This window comes from Coregonus lavaretus (assembly GCF_964263955.1).
Source record: "Coregonus lavaretus genome assembly, chromosome: 5".
Lineage (NCBI taxonomy): Eukaryota > Metazoa > Chordata > Actinopteri > Salmoniformes > Salmonidae > Coregonus > Coregonus lavaretus.
In genome coordinates, this window is record NC_139992.1 from 7,229,351 (window position 1) to 7,251,035 (window position 21,685).

Below are 21,685 nucleotides of genomic sequence, written 5' to 3' on the forward strand. Positions count from 1 at the left end.
ATTTTTTGACTGTCTTTTTTGCCATTTATGAACATGTTATTCAATTAGTTTCTATGGGATATAGTTGTAAAGGCCAAATTCAATATTTTAACAAGTAATTGTTTTGATACCTACAGGGGTCCTAATCATTCTAAATCAAATATATAAATGATACATGTTATGACATCTTTAAAACAATTACATATGTTAACTTAGTAGAACGCCAACCCCCACCCCCCCACCCCGCCCCCACACACACAGTAATATGAGATCTGTATGTAAAACATTTTACATTTTAGTCATTTAGTAGATGCATTATTCAGAGCAACTTACAGTAAGTGCATTCCTCTTAAGATAGCTAGGTGAGACAACCACATATCACAGTCAAATAAACAGGATACGAACATTCCATTCCAGCTAAACAATTGATATGTAGCGTTTTGCAAAAAAAACACATTTTCATACACATCTAAAAACTATGAATAAAAAATCTGTGTACAGTAATATTTTACACACACATGTATAAGCAATCATTTCTGATGGAAAAACACAAATGAAATCAACTCTTCAAATATAGCCTCCTCATAGCAAAGCCAATGTTTTGTTTCTCTATGTTTGGTGATATGCCAAATATATTAAAGAGGAAAACAGTTAGGTGTGAAGAATACTGAATAAATATTATCGTAAGATGCCTCTTTGGTAAATTGTTGTCTAATCAGTCACTGACCAGAGTCTCATCAGGAAAACAGACCTTTAGCCAGTCTCATCAGGAAACAGAGACCTTTAGCGATAGAAGCAGATCATCTTTAACTGATAGGACATTATTCACTTAAGTACAGCGAGGTCATTTTCACCCACTCTCCAAGCTTTCTATTCTCCAACCCCAAAATACCCCAAAACACATATTTTGGGAGCCTAATGTCCATAGTAAACAGCAGGGGGCGCCACTCCTCAGATTAGATAAAGTACTCCTTCTTGCTCTCGTCCATGGCATCCTGAAGAGCCGGGTCGCCCCGGAGCGCCGCATCCGCTGTTTCGGCAAACTCAGTGCCCTTGTCCTCGTTGGTGTGGTAGGTGCCCTTGTGCCGGTACATGTAGCGAATCACTACCACCGCCAGGCACAACAGCACCAGGACCACAGCAGCAATGACAGCTGCAAATGCAGATGAGGATGTTATAGCAAGGACTTCGGCTTCACAATGACAATTCACTATCACAATGACAATGGCAAAATACAATGGGGGATGGTTTTTACAATAGCCCGCGATTCTGCACGGGCAGGACTTCGACCTTGAAGTGTCATTGATCTTTGAATGGGCAAAGTCATTGGAATGTATGTGGATCAGAAAGAAGACTGCTCCTTGCCTAGTTGGTAAACGCCAACCCAAAAGGGATATGCATCTCCAAAAGACTGATCAGGCTCAAACCTGCCAACAGAGTGCAGTGCAAAACAAGAGTTTGTTATGTAGTGTTTTCGGCAAGTACTAACCACTGTGAACAGGCCCAAACAGCTGTTTCTCTGTTATTTTCAAATGAAAATTGTTCAATCAAAGTTCATCGTGATAGTTTGCCAACAGTGAATGGTAGCGGTAGTGTGGTAGGAGAGACACTTTGTCCTACTGTGAACCGTTAAGTTTGAAAGAACTGCCTGAGGCAGAAAACCACAACTTGTGAAGATGTTTTGTGACTTAATAGTCTATTTTGTGGAATGCCAGTCTCTTGATAATATAAAAGACAGTTTCAGGCTAGATTCTAATTTGAACACATTACTGGCAGAAGAAGAACAGTGTCTTTTTAAATGCATATTTCGTGGTCTTTTACAGCTGTTGGCAGACAATGGCAATATTTTGTGCTGTAAAAATAACAGTAGCATTACATTTTAAATTTGGCCCGTTGGTTGGCTGACTTCAAAAATTGGCTTTAAATAGCTCTGTTCCGAAACATTTAGCAGACTCTATTGCTCTCTGAAAGAAAGAGAAAGATATGTATTTGTGTTGCACCATCATTAAACTTCTGCCTCCAGCATCAAATCTATCAGCAATATCGACGTGGATGAGGTTTGCAGTGGGAGGCAAAGCATGGAAGGCCTTTGAATGTTCTGGGTATGAGAGGAACTCTATTATAACTCACCTCCTAGTATGGCATCCAAATATCCATCGTCCACATTGTAATCTAAGGAGGCAAAAAGAAAGGGATTTCAGATCATGTGCTAATATACTTACATAAGGTTACATAAATAAGTTACGTACAGTACAGTGTGTAGTTATTATAACGCTGTAAGTATAATTATTTTACCTTCAATTTATGCCATGTATCTTGAACCACATTCATATTTATTTTCCCCAGACTTTGAATTTGTTATTTGAACATGTGAATCTTTCATGATGTTTTTTTATAGACAGCTGTCTCTCTGGTGTGTGTGTGCAGAGAGATATTTTGTATCTGTCACCGGGGGGACAAAACTCTCATTGGAGAAAGTGATTAAAGGTAATCATTAATTATAGCGCAGGCAGCATCTGCCTGCCTTGACTTTCTCTGAAGGACAGTCACAGAGTCAGTCAGCCAGAGACTAAACTGTGTCATTTATAAAAACACAACGTGAGATCCAAAATGGAGATTGATCCTCACAAGCTTGAGAAAGCGCTATAGCTAAAGAAAGAAGAAAGAAATATATGTTTTCTTTGTTAAGTCCCCAAAGTGCGCAATTAAAAGGCAGCCTCATTAATGCCTAATCACCCAAAACATCTAGGTGTTCACCCACTCATTAGATCCTCATCACGATGCATTGTTTACAATGTGGACATATTGTCAGCAATTAAAGGGGCATTACAGAACCTGATCATTTGGGACAGAGGGAGAGAAATGAAACAACAGATCCCAGTGTGTAGTTACAGCCTAAGTGAAGCAGCTGTGGTGGGAAAGAGACAAATCTAAACAGCACCATGGGTGTGGCTCTTTCAGTAACTAAATCACAATTTGAATTTCTATTTTTCTTCAATTTAGTAAAAACAAAGAGCTTTAGGCCTATGGACTTTGACGAATGCTTGTCTGTTCCAGGGGGCTATGAATCCCATAACCGTCATTAACTTGTTGCTATGATTTGGCTATTTTAGATGCAGACTCACATTATTCAAAAATGCGAAAACTCTAAACACAAAACTAAAAAATATACCCACCAACAGGAGTTATGGGGGCTGCTGCTACACTCAGACCTGTGAATATACTGGGATAGCAGGCAGGGTTGTGGAATGCAGAGCAGGAGTAAGAAGGTGGCAGGTAGCTTAGTGGTTAAGAGCGTTGTGCCAGCAACCGAAAGGTCGCTGGTTCTAATCCCCGAGCCGACTAGGTGAAAATCTGTCGATGTGCCCTTGGGCAAGGTACTTAACCCTAATTTCTCCTGTAAATCGCTCTGGATTAGAGCGTCTGCTAAATGATGAAAATGTAAGACAATATGACTTTCACTCCAGAAACGTATAATCATAATAGTCTCTTCACAGTCTTACTTTGTAGAAATGGTTGCTGAAACAATATTTTTTTACATAGTTACACAATAGGTATAACTGATATACTTCTTATAAAATGTAGGTAGACAATGTTGCTCAACATTTCGTTACAGAACTGCACTCTTTCAACTGCATGCATAATTTAAAATACTTGCAGCAAGCAAACCCGGCTGGAAAAAATAGAAACGTTGATTAAAGGCAAGATTTATCATCACAGATAAGTCAGCCGGTCAATAGTATAAAGCGGGGATGAGCAACTGGCGGCCCTTTGTACGAATTTCACACCCCAAAAAATTATATGTACAGTGCCTTCGGAAAGTATTCAGACCCCTTTACTTTTTCCACATTTTGTTACATTACAACCTTATTCTAAAATGGATTACATTGCCCCCCCCCCCCATCAATCTACACACAATACCCCATAATGACAAAGGGAAAATAGGTTTTTATAAATTTATGCTAATTTATTAAAAATTAAAAAAACTGAAATATCACATTTACATAAGTATTCAGACCCTTTACTACGTACTTTGTTGAAGCACCTTTGGCAGCGATTACAGCCTTGAGTCTTCTTGGGTATGTCGCTACAAGCTTGGCACACCTGTATATGGGGAGTTTCTCCCATTCTTCTCTGCAGATCCTCTCAAGCTCTGTCAGGTTGGATGGGGCGTGTCGCTGCACAGCTATTTTCAGGTCTCTCCAGCGATGTTCGATTGGGTTCAAGTCCAGGCTCTGGCTGGGCTTCTCAAGGACATTCAGAGACTTGTCCCGAAGCCACTCCTGCGTTGTCTTGGCTGTGTGTGTCCCGAAGCCACTCCTGCGTTGTCTTGGCTGTGTGCTTAGGGTCGTTGTCCTGTTGGAAGGTGAATCTTTGCCCCCGTCTGAGGTCCTGAGCGCTCTGGAGTAGGTTTTCATCAGGGATCTATCTGTACTTTGCTCCATTCATCTTTGCCTCGATCCTGACTAGTCTCCCAGTCCCTGCCGCTGAAAAACATCCCCACAGCATGATGCTGCCACCACCATGCTTCACCGTAGGGATGGTGCCAGGAGTCCTCCAGATGTGATGCTTGGCATTCAGGCCAAAGAGTTAAATCTTGGTTTCATCAGACCAGAGAATCTTGTTTTTCATGGTCTGAGAGTCTTTAGGTGCCTTTTGGCAAACTCCAAGCGGGCTGTTATGTGCCTTTTACTGAGGAGTGGCTTCCGTCTGGCCACTCTACCATAAAGGCATGATTGGTGGAGTGCTGCAGAGATGGTTGTCCTTCTGGAAGGTTCTCCCATCTCAAAGAGGAACTCTAGAGCTCTTTTTATTTATTTATTTCACCTTTATTTAACCAGGTAAGCCAGTTGAGAACAAGTTCTCATTTACAACTGCGACCTGGCCAAGATAAAGCAAAGCAGTGCGATAAAAACAACAACACAGAGTTACATATGGGATAAAACAAAACAAAGTCAAAAATACAACAGAAATAAATATATATACAGTGTGTGCAAATGTAGCAAGTTATGGAGGCAAGGCAATAAATAGGCTATAGTGCAAAATAATTACAATTAGTATTAACACTGGAATGATAGATGTGCAAGAGATGATGTGCAAATAGAGATACTGGGGTACAAATGAGCAAAGTAAATAACAATATAGGGATGAGGTAGTTGGGCGGGCTAATTTCAGATGGGCTGTGTACAGGTGCAGTGATCGGTAAGGTGCTCTGACAACTGATGCTTAAAGTTGGTGAGGGAGATAAGTGTCTCCAGCTTCAGAGATGTTTGCAATTTGTTCCAGTCATAGGCAGCAGAGAACTGGAAGGAATGGCAGCCAAAGGAGGTGTTGGCTTTGGGGATGACCAGTGAGATATACCTGCTGGAGCGCATACTACGGGTGGGTGTTGCTATGGTGACGAATGAGCTAAGATAAGGCGGGGATTTGCCTAGCAGTGATTTATAGATGGCCTGGAGCCAGTGGGTTTGGCGACGAATATGTAGTGAGGACCAGCCAACAAGAGCGTACAGGTCACAGTGGTGGGTAGTATATGGGGCTTTGGAGACAAAACGGATGGCACTGTGATAGACTGCATCCAATTTGCTGAGTAGAGTGTTGGAGGCTATTTTGTAAATGACATCGCCGAAATCAAGGATCGGTAGGATAGTCAGTTTTACGAGGGCATGTTTGGCAGCATGAGTGAAGGAGGCTTTGTTGCGAAATAGGAAACCGATTCTAGATTTAACTTTGGATTGGAGATTCTTAATGTGAGTCTGGAAGGAGAGTTTACAGTCTAACCAGACACCTAGGTATTTGTAGTTCTCCACATACTCTAGGTCAGACCCGTCAAGAGTAGTGATTCTAGTCGGGTGGGCGGGTGCAAGCAGTGTTCGGTTGAAGAGCATGCATTTAGTTTTACTAGTGTTTAAGAGCAGTTGGAGGCTACTGAAGGAGTGTTGTATGGCATTGAAGCTCGTTTGGAGGTTTGTTAACACAGTGTCCAATGAAGGGCCAGATGTACAGTGGGGGAAAAAAGTATTTAGTCAGCCACCAATTGTGCAAGTTCTCCCACTCAAAAAGATGAGAGAGGCCTGTAATTTTCATCATAGGTACACGTCAACTATGACAGAAAATTTAGAAAAAGATTTCCAGAAAATCACATTGTAGGATTTTTAATGAATTTATTTGCAAATTATGGTGGAAAATAAGTATTTGGTCACCTACAAACAAGCAAGATTCTGGCTCTCACAGACCTGTAACTTCTTCTTTAAGAGGCTCCTCTGTCCTCCACTCGTTACCTGTAATAATGGCACCTGTTTGAACTTGTTATCAGTATAAAAGACACCTGTCCACAACCTCAAACAGTCACACTCCAAACTCCACTATGGCCAAGACCAAAGAGCTGTCAAAGGACACCAGAAACAAAATTGTAGACCTGCACCAGGCTGGGAAGACTATATCTGCAATAGGTAAGCAGCTTGGTTTGAAGAAATCAACTGTGGGAGCAATTATTAGGAAATGGAAGACATACAAGACCACTGATAATCTCCCTCGATCTGGGGCTCCACGCAAGATCTCACCCCGTGGGGTCAAAATGATCACAAGAACGGTGAGCAAAAATCCCAGAACCACACGGGGGGACCTAGTGAATGACCTGCAGAGAGCTGGGACCAAAGTAACAAAGCCTACCATCAGTAACACACTATGCCGCCAGGGACTCAAATCCTGCAGTGCCAGACGTGTCCCCCTGCTTAAGCCAGTACATGTCCAGGCCCGTCTGAAGTTTGCTAGAGTGCATTTGGATGATCCAGAAGAGGATTGGGAGAATGTCATATGGTCAGATGAAACCAAAATATAACTTTTTGGTAAAAACTCAACTCGTCGTGTTTGGAGGACAAAGAATGCTGAGTTGCATCCAAAGAACACCATACCTACTGTGAAGCATGGGGGTGGAAACATCATGCTTTGGGGCTGTTTTTCTGCAAAGGGACCAGGACGACTGATCCGTGTAAAGGAAAGAATGAATGGGGCCATGTATCGTGAGATTTTGAGTGAAAACCTCCTTCCATCAGCAAGGGCATTGAAGATGAAACGTGGCTGGGTCTTTCAGCATGACAATGATCCCAAACACACCGCCCGGGCAACGAAGGAGTGGCTTCGTAAGAAGCATTTCAAGGTCCTGGAGTGGCCTAGCCAGTCTCCAGATCTCAACCCCATAGAAAATCTTTGGAGGGAGTTGAAAGTCCGTGTTGCCCAGCGACAGCCCCAAAACATCACTGCTCTAGAGGAGATCTGCAAGGAGGAATGGGCCAAAATACCAGCAACAGTGTGTGAAAACCTTGTGAAGACTTACAGAAAACGTTTGACCTGTGTCATTGCCAACAAAGGGTATATAACAAAGTATTGAGAAACTTTTGTTATTGACCAAATACTTATTTTCCACCATAATTTGCAAATAAATTCATAAAAAATCCTACAATGTGATTTTCTGGATTTTTATTTCTCATTTTGTCTGTCATAGTTGACTTGTACCTATAATGAAAATTACAGGCCTCTCTCATCTTTTTAAATGGGAGAACTTGCACAATTGGTGGCTGACTAAATACTTTATTTCCCCACTGTATACCAAAATGGTGTCGTCTGCGTAGAGATGGATCTGAGAGTCACCAGCAGCAAGAGCGACGTCATTGATATACACAGAGAAAAGAGTCGGCCCAAGAATTGAACCCTGTGGCACCCCCATAGAGACTGCCATAGGTCCAGACAACAGGCCCTCCGATTTGATACATTGAACTCTATCAGAGAAGTAGTTGGTGAACCAGGCGAGGCAGTCATTTGAGAAACCAAGGCTATTTAGTCTGCCAATAAGAATGCGGTGGTTGACAGAGTCGAAAGCCTTGGCCAGGTCAATGAAAACGGCTGCACAGTACTGTCTATTATCGATCGCGGTTATAATATCGTTTAAGACCTTGAGCGTGGCTGAAGTGCACCCATGACAAAGCTCGGAAACCGGATTGCATAGCGGAGAAGGTACGGTGGGATTCGAAATGGTCGGTGATCTGTTTGTTAATCTTTCAAAACTTTTGAAAGGCAGGGCAGGATGGATATAGGTCTGTAACAGTTTAGATCTAGAGTGTCACCCCCTTTGAAGAGGGGGATGACCGCGGAGCTCTGTCAGAGTGACCATCGGGTTTTTGGTCACCTACCTGACCAAGGCCTTTCTCCCCCGATTGCTCAGTTTGGCCGGGCGTCCAGCTCTAGGAAGAGTCTTGGTGATTCCAAACTTCTTCCATTTAATAATGATGGAGGCCACTGTGTTTTTGGTACCCTTTCCCAGATCTGTGCCTTGACACAACCCTGTCTCAGAGCTCTACGGACAATTCCTTCGACCTCATGGCTTGGTTTTTGCTCTGACATGCTCTGTCAGCCGTGGGACCTTATATAGACAGGTGTGTGCCTTTCTAAATCATGAAGAATCTCGCTTCACCATTTGGCAGTCCGACGGACGAATCTGGGTTTGGCAGATGCCAGGAGAATGCTACCTGCCCCAATGCATAGCGGCAACTGTAAAGTTTGGTGGAGAGCCCTGACCTCAACCCCATCGAACACCTTTGGGATGAATTGGAACGCCGACTACTAGCCAGGCCTAATCACCCAACATCAGTGCCCGACCTTACTAATGATCTTGAGGAAACTAGTCCCTGCAGCAATGTTCCAACATCTAGTGGAAAGCCAGAAGAGTGGAGGCTGTTATAGCAGCAAAGGGGGGACCCATGATTTTGGAATGAGATGTTCATCGAGCAGGTGTCCACATACTCTTGGTAATGTAGTGTAATATACAATGCCATTAGAAAGTACATTCACACCCCTTGACTTTTTCCACATTTTGTTGTGTTACATCCTGAATTTAAAAATGGAATAAATTGAGATTGTGTGACAATACCCCATAATGTCAAAGTCAAATTATGTTTTTAGACATTTTTACAAATCAAAATGAAAAACTGAAATATCTTGAGTCAATAAGTATTCAACCCCTTTGTTATGGCAAGCCTAAATAAGTTCAGGAGTAAAAATGTGCTTAACAAGTAACATAACAAGTTGCATGGACTCACTCTGTGTGCAATAATAATGTTTAACATGATTTTTGAATGACTACCTCATCTCTGTACCCCACACATACAATAATCTGTAAGGTCCCTCAGTCGAGCAGTGAATTTCAAACACAGATTAAACCACAAAGACCAGGGAGGTTTTCCAATGCCTTGCAAAAAAGGGCACCTATTGGTAGATGGGTTAAAATAAAAAAGCAGACATTGAATATCCCTTTGAGCATGTTGAAGTTATTAATTACACTTTGGTTGGTGTATCAATACACCCAGTCACTACAAAGATACAGGTGTCCTTCCTAACTCAGTTGCCAGAGAGGAAGGAAACCGCTCAGGAATTTCACCATGAGGCCAATGGTGACTTCAAAACAGTTACAGAGTTTAATGGCTGTGATAGGAGAAATCTGAGGATGGATCAACAAACATTGCAGTTACTCCACAAAACTAACCTAACTGACAGAGTGAAAAGAAGGAAGCCTGTACAGAAAAAAATATTCCAAAACATGCATCCTGTTTGCAAGAAGGCACTAAACTAATACTGCAAATCCAATACAACACATTACTGAGTACCACTCTCCATATTTTCAAGCATAGTGGTGGCCGCATCATGTTATGGGTATGCATGTAATCATTAAGGACTGGGGAGTTTTTCATGATAAAAAAGAAATGGAATGGAGCTAAGCACAGGCAAAATCCTAAAGGAAAACCTGTTTCAGTCTGCTTTCCACCAGACACTGGGAGATGAATTCACCTTTCAGCAGGACAATAACCTAAAACACAAGGCCAAATCTACACTGGAGCTGCTTACCAAGACGACAATGAATGTTCCTGAGTGGCCGAGTTACAGTTTTGACTTAAATCGGCTTGAAAATGAATGGCAAGACTTGAAAATGGCTGTCTAGCAATGATCAACAACCATCTTGACAGAGCTTGAAGAACTTTTAAAAGAATAATGTGCAAATATTGTACAATTCAGGTGTGCAAAGCTCTTAGAGATTTACCCAGAAAGACTCACAGCTGTAATCGCTGCCAAAGGTGTTTTGCATCAGGGTGTGATGTACTGCATCAGGGGTGTGAATACTTATGCAAATGAGATATTTTTGTATTTCATTTTCAATAAATTAGTCAACATTTCTAAAAACATGTTTTCACTTGGTCATTATGGGGTATTGTGTGTAGATGTCTCCCGAGTGGCGCAGTGGTCTAAGGCACTGCATCGCAGTGCTAGCTGTGCCACTAGAGATCCTGGTTTGAATCCAGGCTCTGTCGTAGCTGGCCGCGACTGGGAGACCCATGGGGCGGCGCACAATTGGCCCAGCGTCGTCCAGGGTAGGGGAGGGAATGGCCAGTAGGGATGTAGCTCAGTTGGTAGAGCATGGCATTTGCAACGCCAGGGTTGTGGGTTCGATTCCCACGGGGGGCCAGTATGAAAAATAAAAAATAAATGTATGCACTCACTAACTGTAAGTCGCTCTGGATAAGAGCGTCTGCTAAATGACTAAAATGTAGATGGGTGAGAAAATACATATATTAAATCCATTTAGAATTCAGTCTGTAACACAACAAAAAGTGGAATAAGTCAAGGGGTCTGAATACTTTCTGAAGGCACTGTAATGTGAGGACATCCTGATGAACTATGTACAGTGGCTTGTGAAAGTATTCACCCCCCTTGGCATTTTTCATATTTTCTTGCCTTATAATGTCACGACTTCCGCCGAGGCTGCCTCCCCTCCTTGTTCGGGCAGGTTTCGGCGTTCTGCGTCACCGGCTTACTAGCTACTGCCGATCCATTTATCATCACTCCATTTGTCTTGTCTTCAATCACACACACCTGGTCCTTATTCCCTCATTAGTCATGGTATAAGTGTTCCCTCTGCTTCCTTGTCTGTGTGGGTGATTGTTTGTTTGTGGAGGTTAGTGAAGCTCGGTGGAGATTGTGTATCGACGGGAGAATTTTCCCCGTGTGCCTTGTATTTTCCAGTGCGCCTTTTTTGTGCCCTGGAGTGTGTTTGATGCATTTCTGCGTAAACCTGTATTTTGCGGATTAAATCCTGTTATTCTGTGATTTACCCTCTTGCGCCTGACTCCTTCATCACCACCTCATCCCATACAACCTGGAATTAAAATGGATTTTTGGGGGGTTTGTTTCATTTGATTTGCACCAAATGCCTACCACTTTGAAGATGCAAAATAAAAAAATTTGTGAAACAAACAAGAAATAAGACACAAAAACAGAACTTGAGCGTGCATAACTATTCACCCCCCCCAAAGTTAATACTTTGTAGAGCCACCGTTTGCAGCAATTACAGCTGCAAGTCTCTTGGGGTATGTCTCTATAAGCTTGTCACATCTAGCCACTGGGATTGTTGCCCATTCTTCAAGGCAAAACTGCTCCAGCTCCTTCAAGTTGGATGGGTTCCGCTGGTGTACAGCAATCTTTAAGTCATACCACAGATTCTCAATTGGATTGAGGTCTGGACTTTTACTAGGCCATTCCAAGACATTTAAATGTTTCCCCATAAACCACTTGAGTGTTTGCTTAGTGGTGTTGCAGACTCTGGGGCCTTTCAGAACTGGTGTATATATACGGAGATCATGTGACAGATCATGTGACACTTAGATTGCACACAGGTGGACCTCATTTAACTAATTATGTGACTTCTGAAGGTAATTGGTTGTACCAGATATTATATAGGGGCTTCATAGCAAAGGGGGTGAATACATATGCACGCACCACTTTTCCGTTATTTATTTTTTATACTTTTTTTGAAACAAGTTATTTTTTTCATTTCACTTCACCAATTTGGACTATTTTGTGTATGTCCATTACATGAAATCCAAATAAAAATCAATTTAAATTACAGGTTGTAATGCAATGAAATAGGAAAAACGCCAAGGGGGATGAATACTTTTGCAAGGCACTGTATATATGTATACAGTGCATTCGGAAAGTGTTCAGACCCCTTTACTTTTTCCGCTTGGAGTTCGCCAAAAGGCACCTAAAGACTCTTAGACCATACAAACAAGATTCTCTGGTCTGATGAAACCAAGATTGAACTCTTTGGCCTGAATGCCAAGCGTCACGTCTGGAGGAAACCTGGCACCATCCCTACTGTGCAGCATGGTGGCGGCAGCATCATGCTGTGGGGATGTTTTTCAGTGGCAGGGACTGGGAGACTAGTCAGGATCAAGAGAAAGATGAACGGAGCAAAGTACAGAGAGATCCTTGATGAAAACCTGCTCCAGAGCACTCAGGGCCTCAGACTTGGGTGAAGGTTCACTTTCCAACAGGACAACGACACTAAACACACAGCCAAGACAACTCAGGAGTGGCTTCGGGACAAGTCTCTGAATGTCCTTGAGTGGCCCAGCCAGAGGACGGACTTGAACCCGATCGAACTTCTCTGGAGAGACCTGAAAATAGCTGTGCAGCGATACTCCCCATCCAACTTGACAGAGCTTGAGAGGATCTGCAGAGAAGAATGGGAGAAACTCCACAAATACAGGTGTGCCAAGCTTGTAGCATCACACCCAAGAAGACTAGAGGCTGTAATCGCTGCCAAAGGTGCTTCAACAAAGTACTTAGTAAAGGGTCTGAATACTTATGTAAATGTGGTATTTCCGTTTTAAATTTTTAATAAATTTGCAAACATTTCTAAAAACCTGTTTTTGCTTTGTCATTATGGTGTATTGTGTGTAGATTGATGAGGGGAAAAAAACAATTTAATCAATTTTAGAATAAGGTTGTAATGTACCAAAATGTGGAAAAAGTCAAGGGGTCTGAATCATTTCAGAATGCATTGTATATACAGTACCAGTCAAAAGTTTGGACATACCTACTCATTCAAGGGTTTTTCTTTATTTTTTACTATTTTCTACATTATAGAATAACAGTGAAGACATCAAAACTATGAAATAACACATATGGAATCATGTAGTAACCAAAAACTTGTTAAACAAATCAAAATATATTTTATCGTCAAATATATATTCTTCAAAGTAGCCACACTTTGCCTTGATGACAGCTTTGCACATTTTTGGTAAAAGACCAAGTCCATATTATGGCAAGAACAGCTCAAAGAAGCAAAGAGAAACGACAGTCCATCATTACTTTAAGACATGAAGGTCAGTCAATCCGGAAAATTTCAAGAACTTTGAAAGTTTCTTCAAGTGCAATTGCAAAAACCATCAAGCGCTATGATGAAACTGGCTCTCATGAGGACCACCACAGGAAAGGAAGACCCAGAGTTATCCTGCTGCAGAGGAGACGTTCATTAGTGGTGTGGGGGTGCTTTGTTGGTGATTTATTTAGAATTCAAGGCACACTTAACCAGCATGGCTACCACAGCATTCTGCAGAGATACACCATCCCATCTGGTTTGCGTTTAGAGGGACGATCATTTGTTTTTAAACAGGACAATGACCCAAAACACACCTCCAGGCTGTGTAAGGGCTATTTGGCCAAGAAGGAGAGTGATGGAGTGCTGCATCAGATGACTTGGCCTCCACAATCACCCGACCTCAACCCAATTGAGATGATTTGGGATGAGTTGGACCGCAGAGTGCAGGAAAAGCAGCCAACAAGTGCTCAGCATATGTGGGAACTCTTTCAAGACTGTTGGTAAAGCAATCCTCATGAAGCTGGTTGAAAGAATGCTAAGTGTGTAAAGCTGTCACCAAGGCAAAGGGTGGCTACTTTGAAGATTCTAAAATCTAAAATATATTTTGATTTGTTTAACACTTTCTTGGTTACTACATGATTCCATATGTGTTATTTCATAGTTTTGATGTCTTCATTATTATTCTAAAATGTAAAAAATAGTAAAAATAAAGAAAAACCCTTGAATGAGTAGGTGTGTCCAAACTTTGACTGGTAGTGTATATATACACTGCCGTTCAAAAGTTTGGGGTCACTTAGAAATGTCCTTGTTTTCGAAAGAAAAGCAATTTTTTTGTCCTTTAAAATAACATCAAATTGATCAGAAATACAGTGTAGACATTGTTAATGTTGTAAGTGGCTATTGTAGCTGGAAACGGCTGATTTGTAATGGAATATCTACATAGGCTTACAGAGGCCCATTATCAGCAACAATCCGTCCTGTGTTCCAATGGCACATTGTGTTTGCTAATCCAAGTTTATCATTTTAAAAGGCTAATTGATCATTAGAAAACCATTTTGCAATGATGTTAGCACAGCTGAAAACGGTTGTGCTGATTAAAGAAGAAATAAAATTGGCCTTCTTGAGACTAGTTGAGGATCTGGAGCATCAGCAATTGTGGGTTCGATTACAGGTGTTGTGGAAAATAACCACTATATTTTATTACAAATCAGGTCTTACAGAGTTTTTGTTGCATCAAGAAATGACTTTTTTAAAGTTTTCAACAAAGCCGATACCAGTCTGCAGAGTGGTACCCCGTTCTGTTTTCCTCACGTCACATTATATACCATCATCCCCCACTCTTCTAGCTCTAAATCCCTCCCTCTTCAGTTTCCCGCTCTTTATCACTCCACACCCACTTCCTTTGTCCCTGAGGACGGCTGAACTATTACTCCAACCAATCACTCGCTCCCCTGTCTTGCACACACACTCATGTTTAGTTTAAACATGACAAGGCCCTAAATTCCACAAACCTCACCCCCTCATGCTGTAATCAATCAAGAAGATACCAAGGAGACAAAGGTCTAGCCCAAACTCTATTCAACCCTGGTGCCGCTCCCTTCACTGTGTTTGAAGAGAGAGACAAAAGCCACAAGCTAGTTTCAGTCTCTCATCAGATAAGACAGCAAGCAATTTGACCCTAGGGCAGATTTCCTCTCTACTCCCCCACACAGTGAAATTAAATGACCCAATACAAATCCTGGCCCAGTAACAAACAATTCTAACTTTATGCTCTTGATTAACCCAGTTCTACCCCATAGTCCATTAAACTCTACAGTTCATTAATAATAATTCACCACACAGGCTCAAAATGGCCAGAAACAAAAAACTTTATTCTGAAATTCTATTCTTGTTCTGAGTAATGAAGGCTATTCCATGTGAGAAATTGCCAACAAACTGAAGATCTCGTACAACGCTGTGTACTACTCCCTTCACAGAACAGCACAAACGGGTTCTAACCAGAATAGAAAGAGGAGTGGGAGGTCCCGGTTCACAACTGAGCAAGAGGACAAATACATTGGAGTGTCTATTTTGAGAAACAGATGCCTCAAAGGTCCTCAACTGGCAGCTTAATTAAATAGTACCCGCAAAACACCAGTCTCAACGTCAACAGTGAAGAGGCGACTCCGGGATGCTGACCTTCTAGGCAGAGTTGCAAAGAAAAAGCCATATCTCAGACTGGCCAATAAAAATAAAAGATTAAGATGGGCAGTCTGAGACATTTTTTTCTTTGCAACTCTGCCTAGAAGGTTTTACCAAGTAGGAGATATTCTGTCATTCGTTGGAGGTTATCTAGCAAGCTCAGCAACTTTGGTCATTTGACTTTTGTTTGACTGCCATTAGAAAGTTTGTATGATTCGTCAACGCTACTCAGGGTGCGCTTTGTGTGTCCTGAGTGCACACAGTGTCTAGATGGCCTAGGCCTACTGCTGAAATGTGCTGAATTAATTGAGGAACATGATAACGCTCAGAATGAATGGCCTGTTTCACAATTCACAACAATGTCATTGGCGATCAAATGTACTCTTATTACTAAATATCAGTTTCACTTGCTGTGAAATCTTTACATAGTGGCGCAACCAAACCGGCAATGTAGCACAGCGACAATCTTATTTGGGGAGAACCCTGGCATAGTGCCCATAGCTTGGTTTTAAACGCTTTAAATGGACACTTCCGAGTATTAATCCCTACTGATCACTGACCACGATAAGGCAGCCTATAGGGAGGAGGTCAGAGACCTGGCATTGTGGTACCAGGACAACAACCTCTCCCTCAACGTCAGCAAGACAACGGAGCTGATCGTTGACTGCAGGAAATGGAGGGGCGAGCATGCCCTCATCCACATCGACGGGGCTGTAGTGGAGCAGGTCGAGAGCTTCAAGTTCCTCTGTGGCCACATCACTAAGGAATTAACATGGTCCACTCCACCCACCCACACCCACCCACACACACACACACACACACACACACACAAAGTTGTTAAGCGGGCATGACAGGGCCTCTTCCCCCTCAAGAGGCTGAAAAGATTTGGCATGGGACCTCAGATCCTCAAAAGGTTATGCAGCTGCACCATTGAGAGCATCTTGACTGGCTGCATCACTGCTTGGTACGGCAACTACAAGGCACCCGACCGCAAGGTGGTACAGATGATGGTGAGTACGGCCCAGTACATCACTGGGGCCGAGCTCTCTGCCATCCAGGACCTCTAATCCAGGCAGTGTCAGAGGAAGGCCCAAACAATTGTCAAAGACTCCAGCCACCATAGTCATAGACTGTTCTCTCTGTTACTGCACAGCAAGCGGTACCAGTGCACCAAGTCTGGAACCAACAGGGCCCTGAACAGCTTCTACCCCAAGGCCATAAGTCTGCTAAACAAGGCTGCTAAATAGCTAATGAAATGGCTACCTGGACTACCTTCATTGACCCTTTGTTTTGCAGTAACTCTCTTGCACTGACTACATGCACACACACTGGACTATACCCACACACTCACACACACTCACATACACTACAGGCACCTACACACACACATAACATGCGCACACATGCATACTGACGCCACACGCACACACTCACATACACACACACACACACACACTCACCACATACGCTGATGCTACTGCTCCATTGCGGAAGACACATTTCAGTTGAATGCATTCAGTTTTACAACTGACGAGGTATCTCCCTTTCCATATACGCTGCTGCTACATCTCAGTCTATTATCTACCCTGTTGCCTAGTCATTTTATCCCTACCTATATGTACATAGTTACCTCAATTACCTCATACCCCTGCACATCGACTCAGTACTGGTACTCACTGTATATACTCATGTTATTACCTCATACCCCTGCACATAGACTCGGTACTGGTACTCCCTGTATATAGCCATGTTATTACATCATACCCCTGCACATCGACTCAGTACTGGTACTCCCTGTATATAGCCATGTTATTACCTGTTATTTCCTGTATATAGCCATGTTATTACCTGTTATTTCCTGTATATAGCCATGTTATTACCTGGTACTCCCTCTACATAGACATGTTATTACCTGGTACTCCCTGTATATAGCCATGTTATTACCTGGTACTCCCTGTATATAGCCATGTTATTACCTGGTACTTCCTCTATATAGCCATGCTATTACTTGGTACTTCCTATATATAGCCATGTTATTACCTGTTATTTACTGTATATAGCCATGTTATGACCTGGTACTTCCTGTATATAGCCACATTATTACCTGGCACTTCCTGTATATAGCCATGTTATTACCTGGTACTCCCTGTATATAGCCATGTTATTACCTGGTACTCCCTGTATATAGCCATGCTATTACCTGGTACTTCCTGTATATAGCCTTGTTATTACCTGCTACTCCCTGTATATAGCCATGTTATTACCTGGTACTTCCTATATATAGCCATGTTATTAATTGGCACTTCCTGCATATAGCCATGTTATTACCTGGTACTTCTTGTATATAGCCATGTTATTACCTGGTACTCCCTGTATATATCCATGTTATGACCTGGTACTCCCTGTATATAGCCATGTTATTACCTGGTACTTCCTGTATATAGCCATGTTATTACCTGGTACTTCCTGTATATAGCCATGTTATTACCTGGTACTCCCTGTATGTAGCCATGTTATTACCTGTTACTCCCTGTATATAGCCATTGGCCCTCCTGTAGCTCAGTTGGTAGAGCATGGCGCTTGTGGGTTCGATTCCCACGGGGGCCAGTATGAAAATGTATGCACTCACTAATTTGAAGTCGCTCTGGATAAGAGCATCTGCTAAATGACTAAAATGTAAATTGGATCAATGACAATACAACTTTGGTGGCAGGTAGCTTAGTGGTTAAGAGCGTTGTGCCAGTAACCGAAAGGTTGCTGGTTCTAATCCCCGAGCCGACTAGGTGAAAAATCTGTCGATGTGCCCTTGAGCAAGGCACTTAACCCTAATTGCTCATGTAAGTCGCTCTGGATAAGAGCGTCTGCTAAATGACAAAAAAGGAATAAAAATAAAATAAATAAATAAATAATGTTCTTACCTGGTATTTCCTGTATATAGCCATGTTATTACCTGGTATTTCCTGTATATAGCCATGTTATTACCTGGTATTTCCTGTATATAGCCATGTTATTACCTGGTATTTCCTGTATATAGCCATGCTATTACCTGGTACTTCCTGTATATAGCCATGTTATTACCTGGTATTTCCTGTATATATAGCCATGCTATTACCTGGTACTTCCTGTATATAGCCATGTTATTACCTGGTATTTCCTGTGTATAGTCATGTTATTACCTGGCACTTCCTGTATATAGCCATGCTATTACCTGGTATTTCCTGTATATAGCCATGTTATTACCTGGTATTTCCTGTATATATCCATGTTATTACCTGGTATTTCCTGTATATAGCCATGTTATTACCTGGTATTTCCTGTATATAGCCATGCTATTACCTGGTACTTCCTGTATATAGCCATGCTATTACCTGGTATTTCCTGTATATAGCCATGTTATTACCTGGTATTTCCTGTATATAGCCATGTTATTACCTGGTATTTCCTGTATATAGTAATATTATTACCTGCTACTTCCTGTATATAGCCATGTTATTACCTACTACTTCCTGTATATAGCCATGTTATTACCTGGTACTTCCTGTATATAGCCATGTTATTTTTACTCATTATTGTTATTCGTTACATTTTACATTTTAGTAATTTTAGCAGACGCTCTTATCCAGAGCGACTTACAGTTAGTGAGTGCATACATTTTTCATTCGTTATTCACTGTATTTCATTCCTCACGTTATTATTTCTATTTTTATTTCATATTTTCTATCTTTAACTCTGCATTGTTGGAACTGGACCTGTAAGCATTTCATTGTTAGTCTACACCTGTTGTTTAAGAAGCATTTGGCAAATTACATTACATTTTACTTTATTTTATTTGTAGATCTGGGAGCCGAGGAGAGAGCTCAAATCCCTGATAAATTTGCCAAGCAAACACGGGGGGCCTGTCTCACCCGGAGGTGTCTCCTCGTTAGCCTCAGATCCAAGATCCACTCGCCGCCGCAACATGGAGAGTGGGACATCTGCACTGCCCGATGGGGACAGCTAAGTCACACCCAAGGGCAGATTTCTTTTCCCATCACCAGAACCAAAAGGGGCTGACAGGCAGGCAAAGGCGTGAGGAGGGTGGTGGAGGGTGGTGGAGGGTATCGGGTGCCACAGAGCATTAGAGCACCATCGTTCATCCCCTCCTCTTTCTTTCACACATTTAGCCGACACGTCCCGGGAGCGAGATACACTGCTTTCATCGCATTCCCAGAAGTGGCGTTAATCTTGCCCAAAGCCGACTGTGAAGCAGGGCTGGTAAGTGTCTCCCTGTAGGAAAGAAGGGAGAACTGAAAGCCAAATTATTTCCACCCTGAAGGTCTGCGGCTGACACTGGGCTGATATGGTATTCCCAGGAAATAAATATATGCTAAAGCCTGGCTGCAATCTAGCTCCAGTGGCTTGTCGTCCCTAAATGGCGGTCCAATTTCAAGTTTCAAGTTTTATTTTTTATCATATGCACAAGTACAGTGAAATGCTTGACTTGCAAACCCTTCCCAACAGTGCAGTATAAACACAACAGCAAGAGAGGAAGACAACACGAGAATGTAAGCTGTGTACAGGGTCAGACCAGATCGTAAGGAAAAGTCAGTCATATTAATTTAAATGTTAGATACTATGAGAAGCAAGATACCAGCCTATCACACTGCATGGACCAATCTTAATGAAAATTGTATCGCGTAGTGCAGTTGGTTCTCTAATGTGGTTTCCAGTATGGGGGTATTGCAGTGGGACAGTCCATTTCCTGGTTCCCTCTCTGGGCCAGCTGGCCCTGTGCATGTCATTAATGGAGTTGTGATAAGTCTTGAGATGTAACCATGACAATAACAACACTCTTGGTTTTCTGGCAGCAGTCACTTGAGGCCATCCGTGCTGTGGCAACACAATGATGTTTCGAAAATCAAATGAACAGTTGTCGCGTTGTTGGTAAGTTGTACTTGTTGGGTGAGTTGAGATGTTGTTCATTTTGTTATTCCACAAATATTTGGGATCATTTAGTTTATTGGCCCCAATAAAGTGGCAGAAGGAGCTTGGGAATAATCTTCAGCTCAGTCTGAGAAGTAGGGCCTATCAAACAACATGAGTTTGGGAGACAAGCATCAGAAGCGTTAAACATGCAGGCGATTGATAGGAATTCTGCTAAAACTGCAATAAAAAAACACAGACAATACTGCGTTCAAAAGTATAGTTTCACCTTGTCTCAGTGGATTAAAAATAAAATAATTGAAAGGACGTTTCTTTCTACAGTATTTCCCAGCTGTCATTGTCTGGTGGATATGACGGACTCCTGATTTCCTTCAGCAAACAGCTCAGCTGTGGCCCGCTGCCTGTGCCTAACTGAGGGTGAAAACATCCACTAAACGCCTGGCTAAACACCACTCTCCCTCCACCATCTCTCTCGGCTCTTCCTCTTTGGGTAACGTTCCACAGAGATGGATGCTCATCTTGTATTTTTTAACACGCTGAGGGCTGCTCATGCAGCTGTCTGAAAAAAATGAAATGCACCTTTGGAATTCTGGCAGCTTTCTGGTGGAGCAGGTGGAGAGGCTGTGCCTTGGTTAAACATGATCGTATTGAAGTTCCGCTGGTGCTAGGAGTAATTTAATTATTATTTATTTATGTATTTATGTATTTATTTATTATACTGTGTACTTAATTTTCAGAATATATATACTGCATGTCGAGAAACGTATAAACAAGCCTACTGGATGTTTAATATACAGCATTTGTGCTTGTGGATGAGCTAAGCACCAACCAATATTAACACAGCTATTGTTAGGTATATGTTACAGGAGTAACCATGAACAATCATAACCACTCACACCAAATACCTACTCCTCTGGTCTTGAGACTGCAAGGCCTCCATAAAAACAATGAACATTCTCCCAGCGTCAGGGTCGTAGAAAGCATTAAGATAATGCTCCTGAGGAAAATGTTGAATGTTTACATTTGTCGGCCAAAGGAACTTAATCCTTGCAGATGACTTTTAATATGCAAAGTTCGCATCGTCTCTTCTCCTCATACTCCTTTGCTGGGCTCCAAAATAGATTTGACTTTTTGACTTTAAAAAAACTTTCATCTATAATTAATGTGATCTGAACCCTGCCTCTCCTGCACACTGCAGGTACAAAAAACATCACTTTGACTTGCTCATTCCTTTTCCTCGTCACATCACATTACATATTTCTTATTTATCCCCTGCAGTAAGAACACGTGAGAGTAAGACTGGTATGGTATTGTACAACAAAAAGTATCTCTTAATGGACTATTCAATGAATAGGCAATAAATTGCTGACAGAAAAATTGCTTTGATTTCAT

At 42.0% G+C, this 21,685-nt stretch overlaps 1 protein-coding gene across 1 annotated transcript in view; it reads right to left on the minus strand.

Moving 5' to 3' along the window:
• Nucleotides 1-266: 266 nt before the first annotated feature.
• Nucleotides 267-21,685, minus strand: part of LOC311129527 (glycophorin-C-like) — a 38,997-nt gene continuing 17,578 nt past the window's right edge. The window contains exons 3-4 of the mRNA XM_084161821.1: nt 2,110-2,151; nt 267-1,132 (exon numbers count right to left, since the gene is read on the minus strand). Of these exons, the coding sequence (XP_084017947.1) occupies nt 936-1,132; nt 2,110-2,151 (239 nt within the window). The 3' untranslated portion in view covers nt 267-935. The remainder of the gene's footprint in view (nt 1,133-2,109; nt 2,152-21,685) is intronic.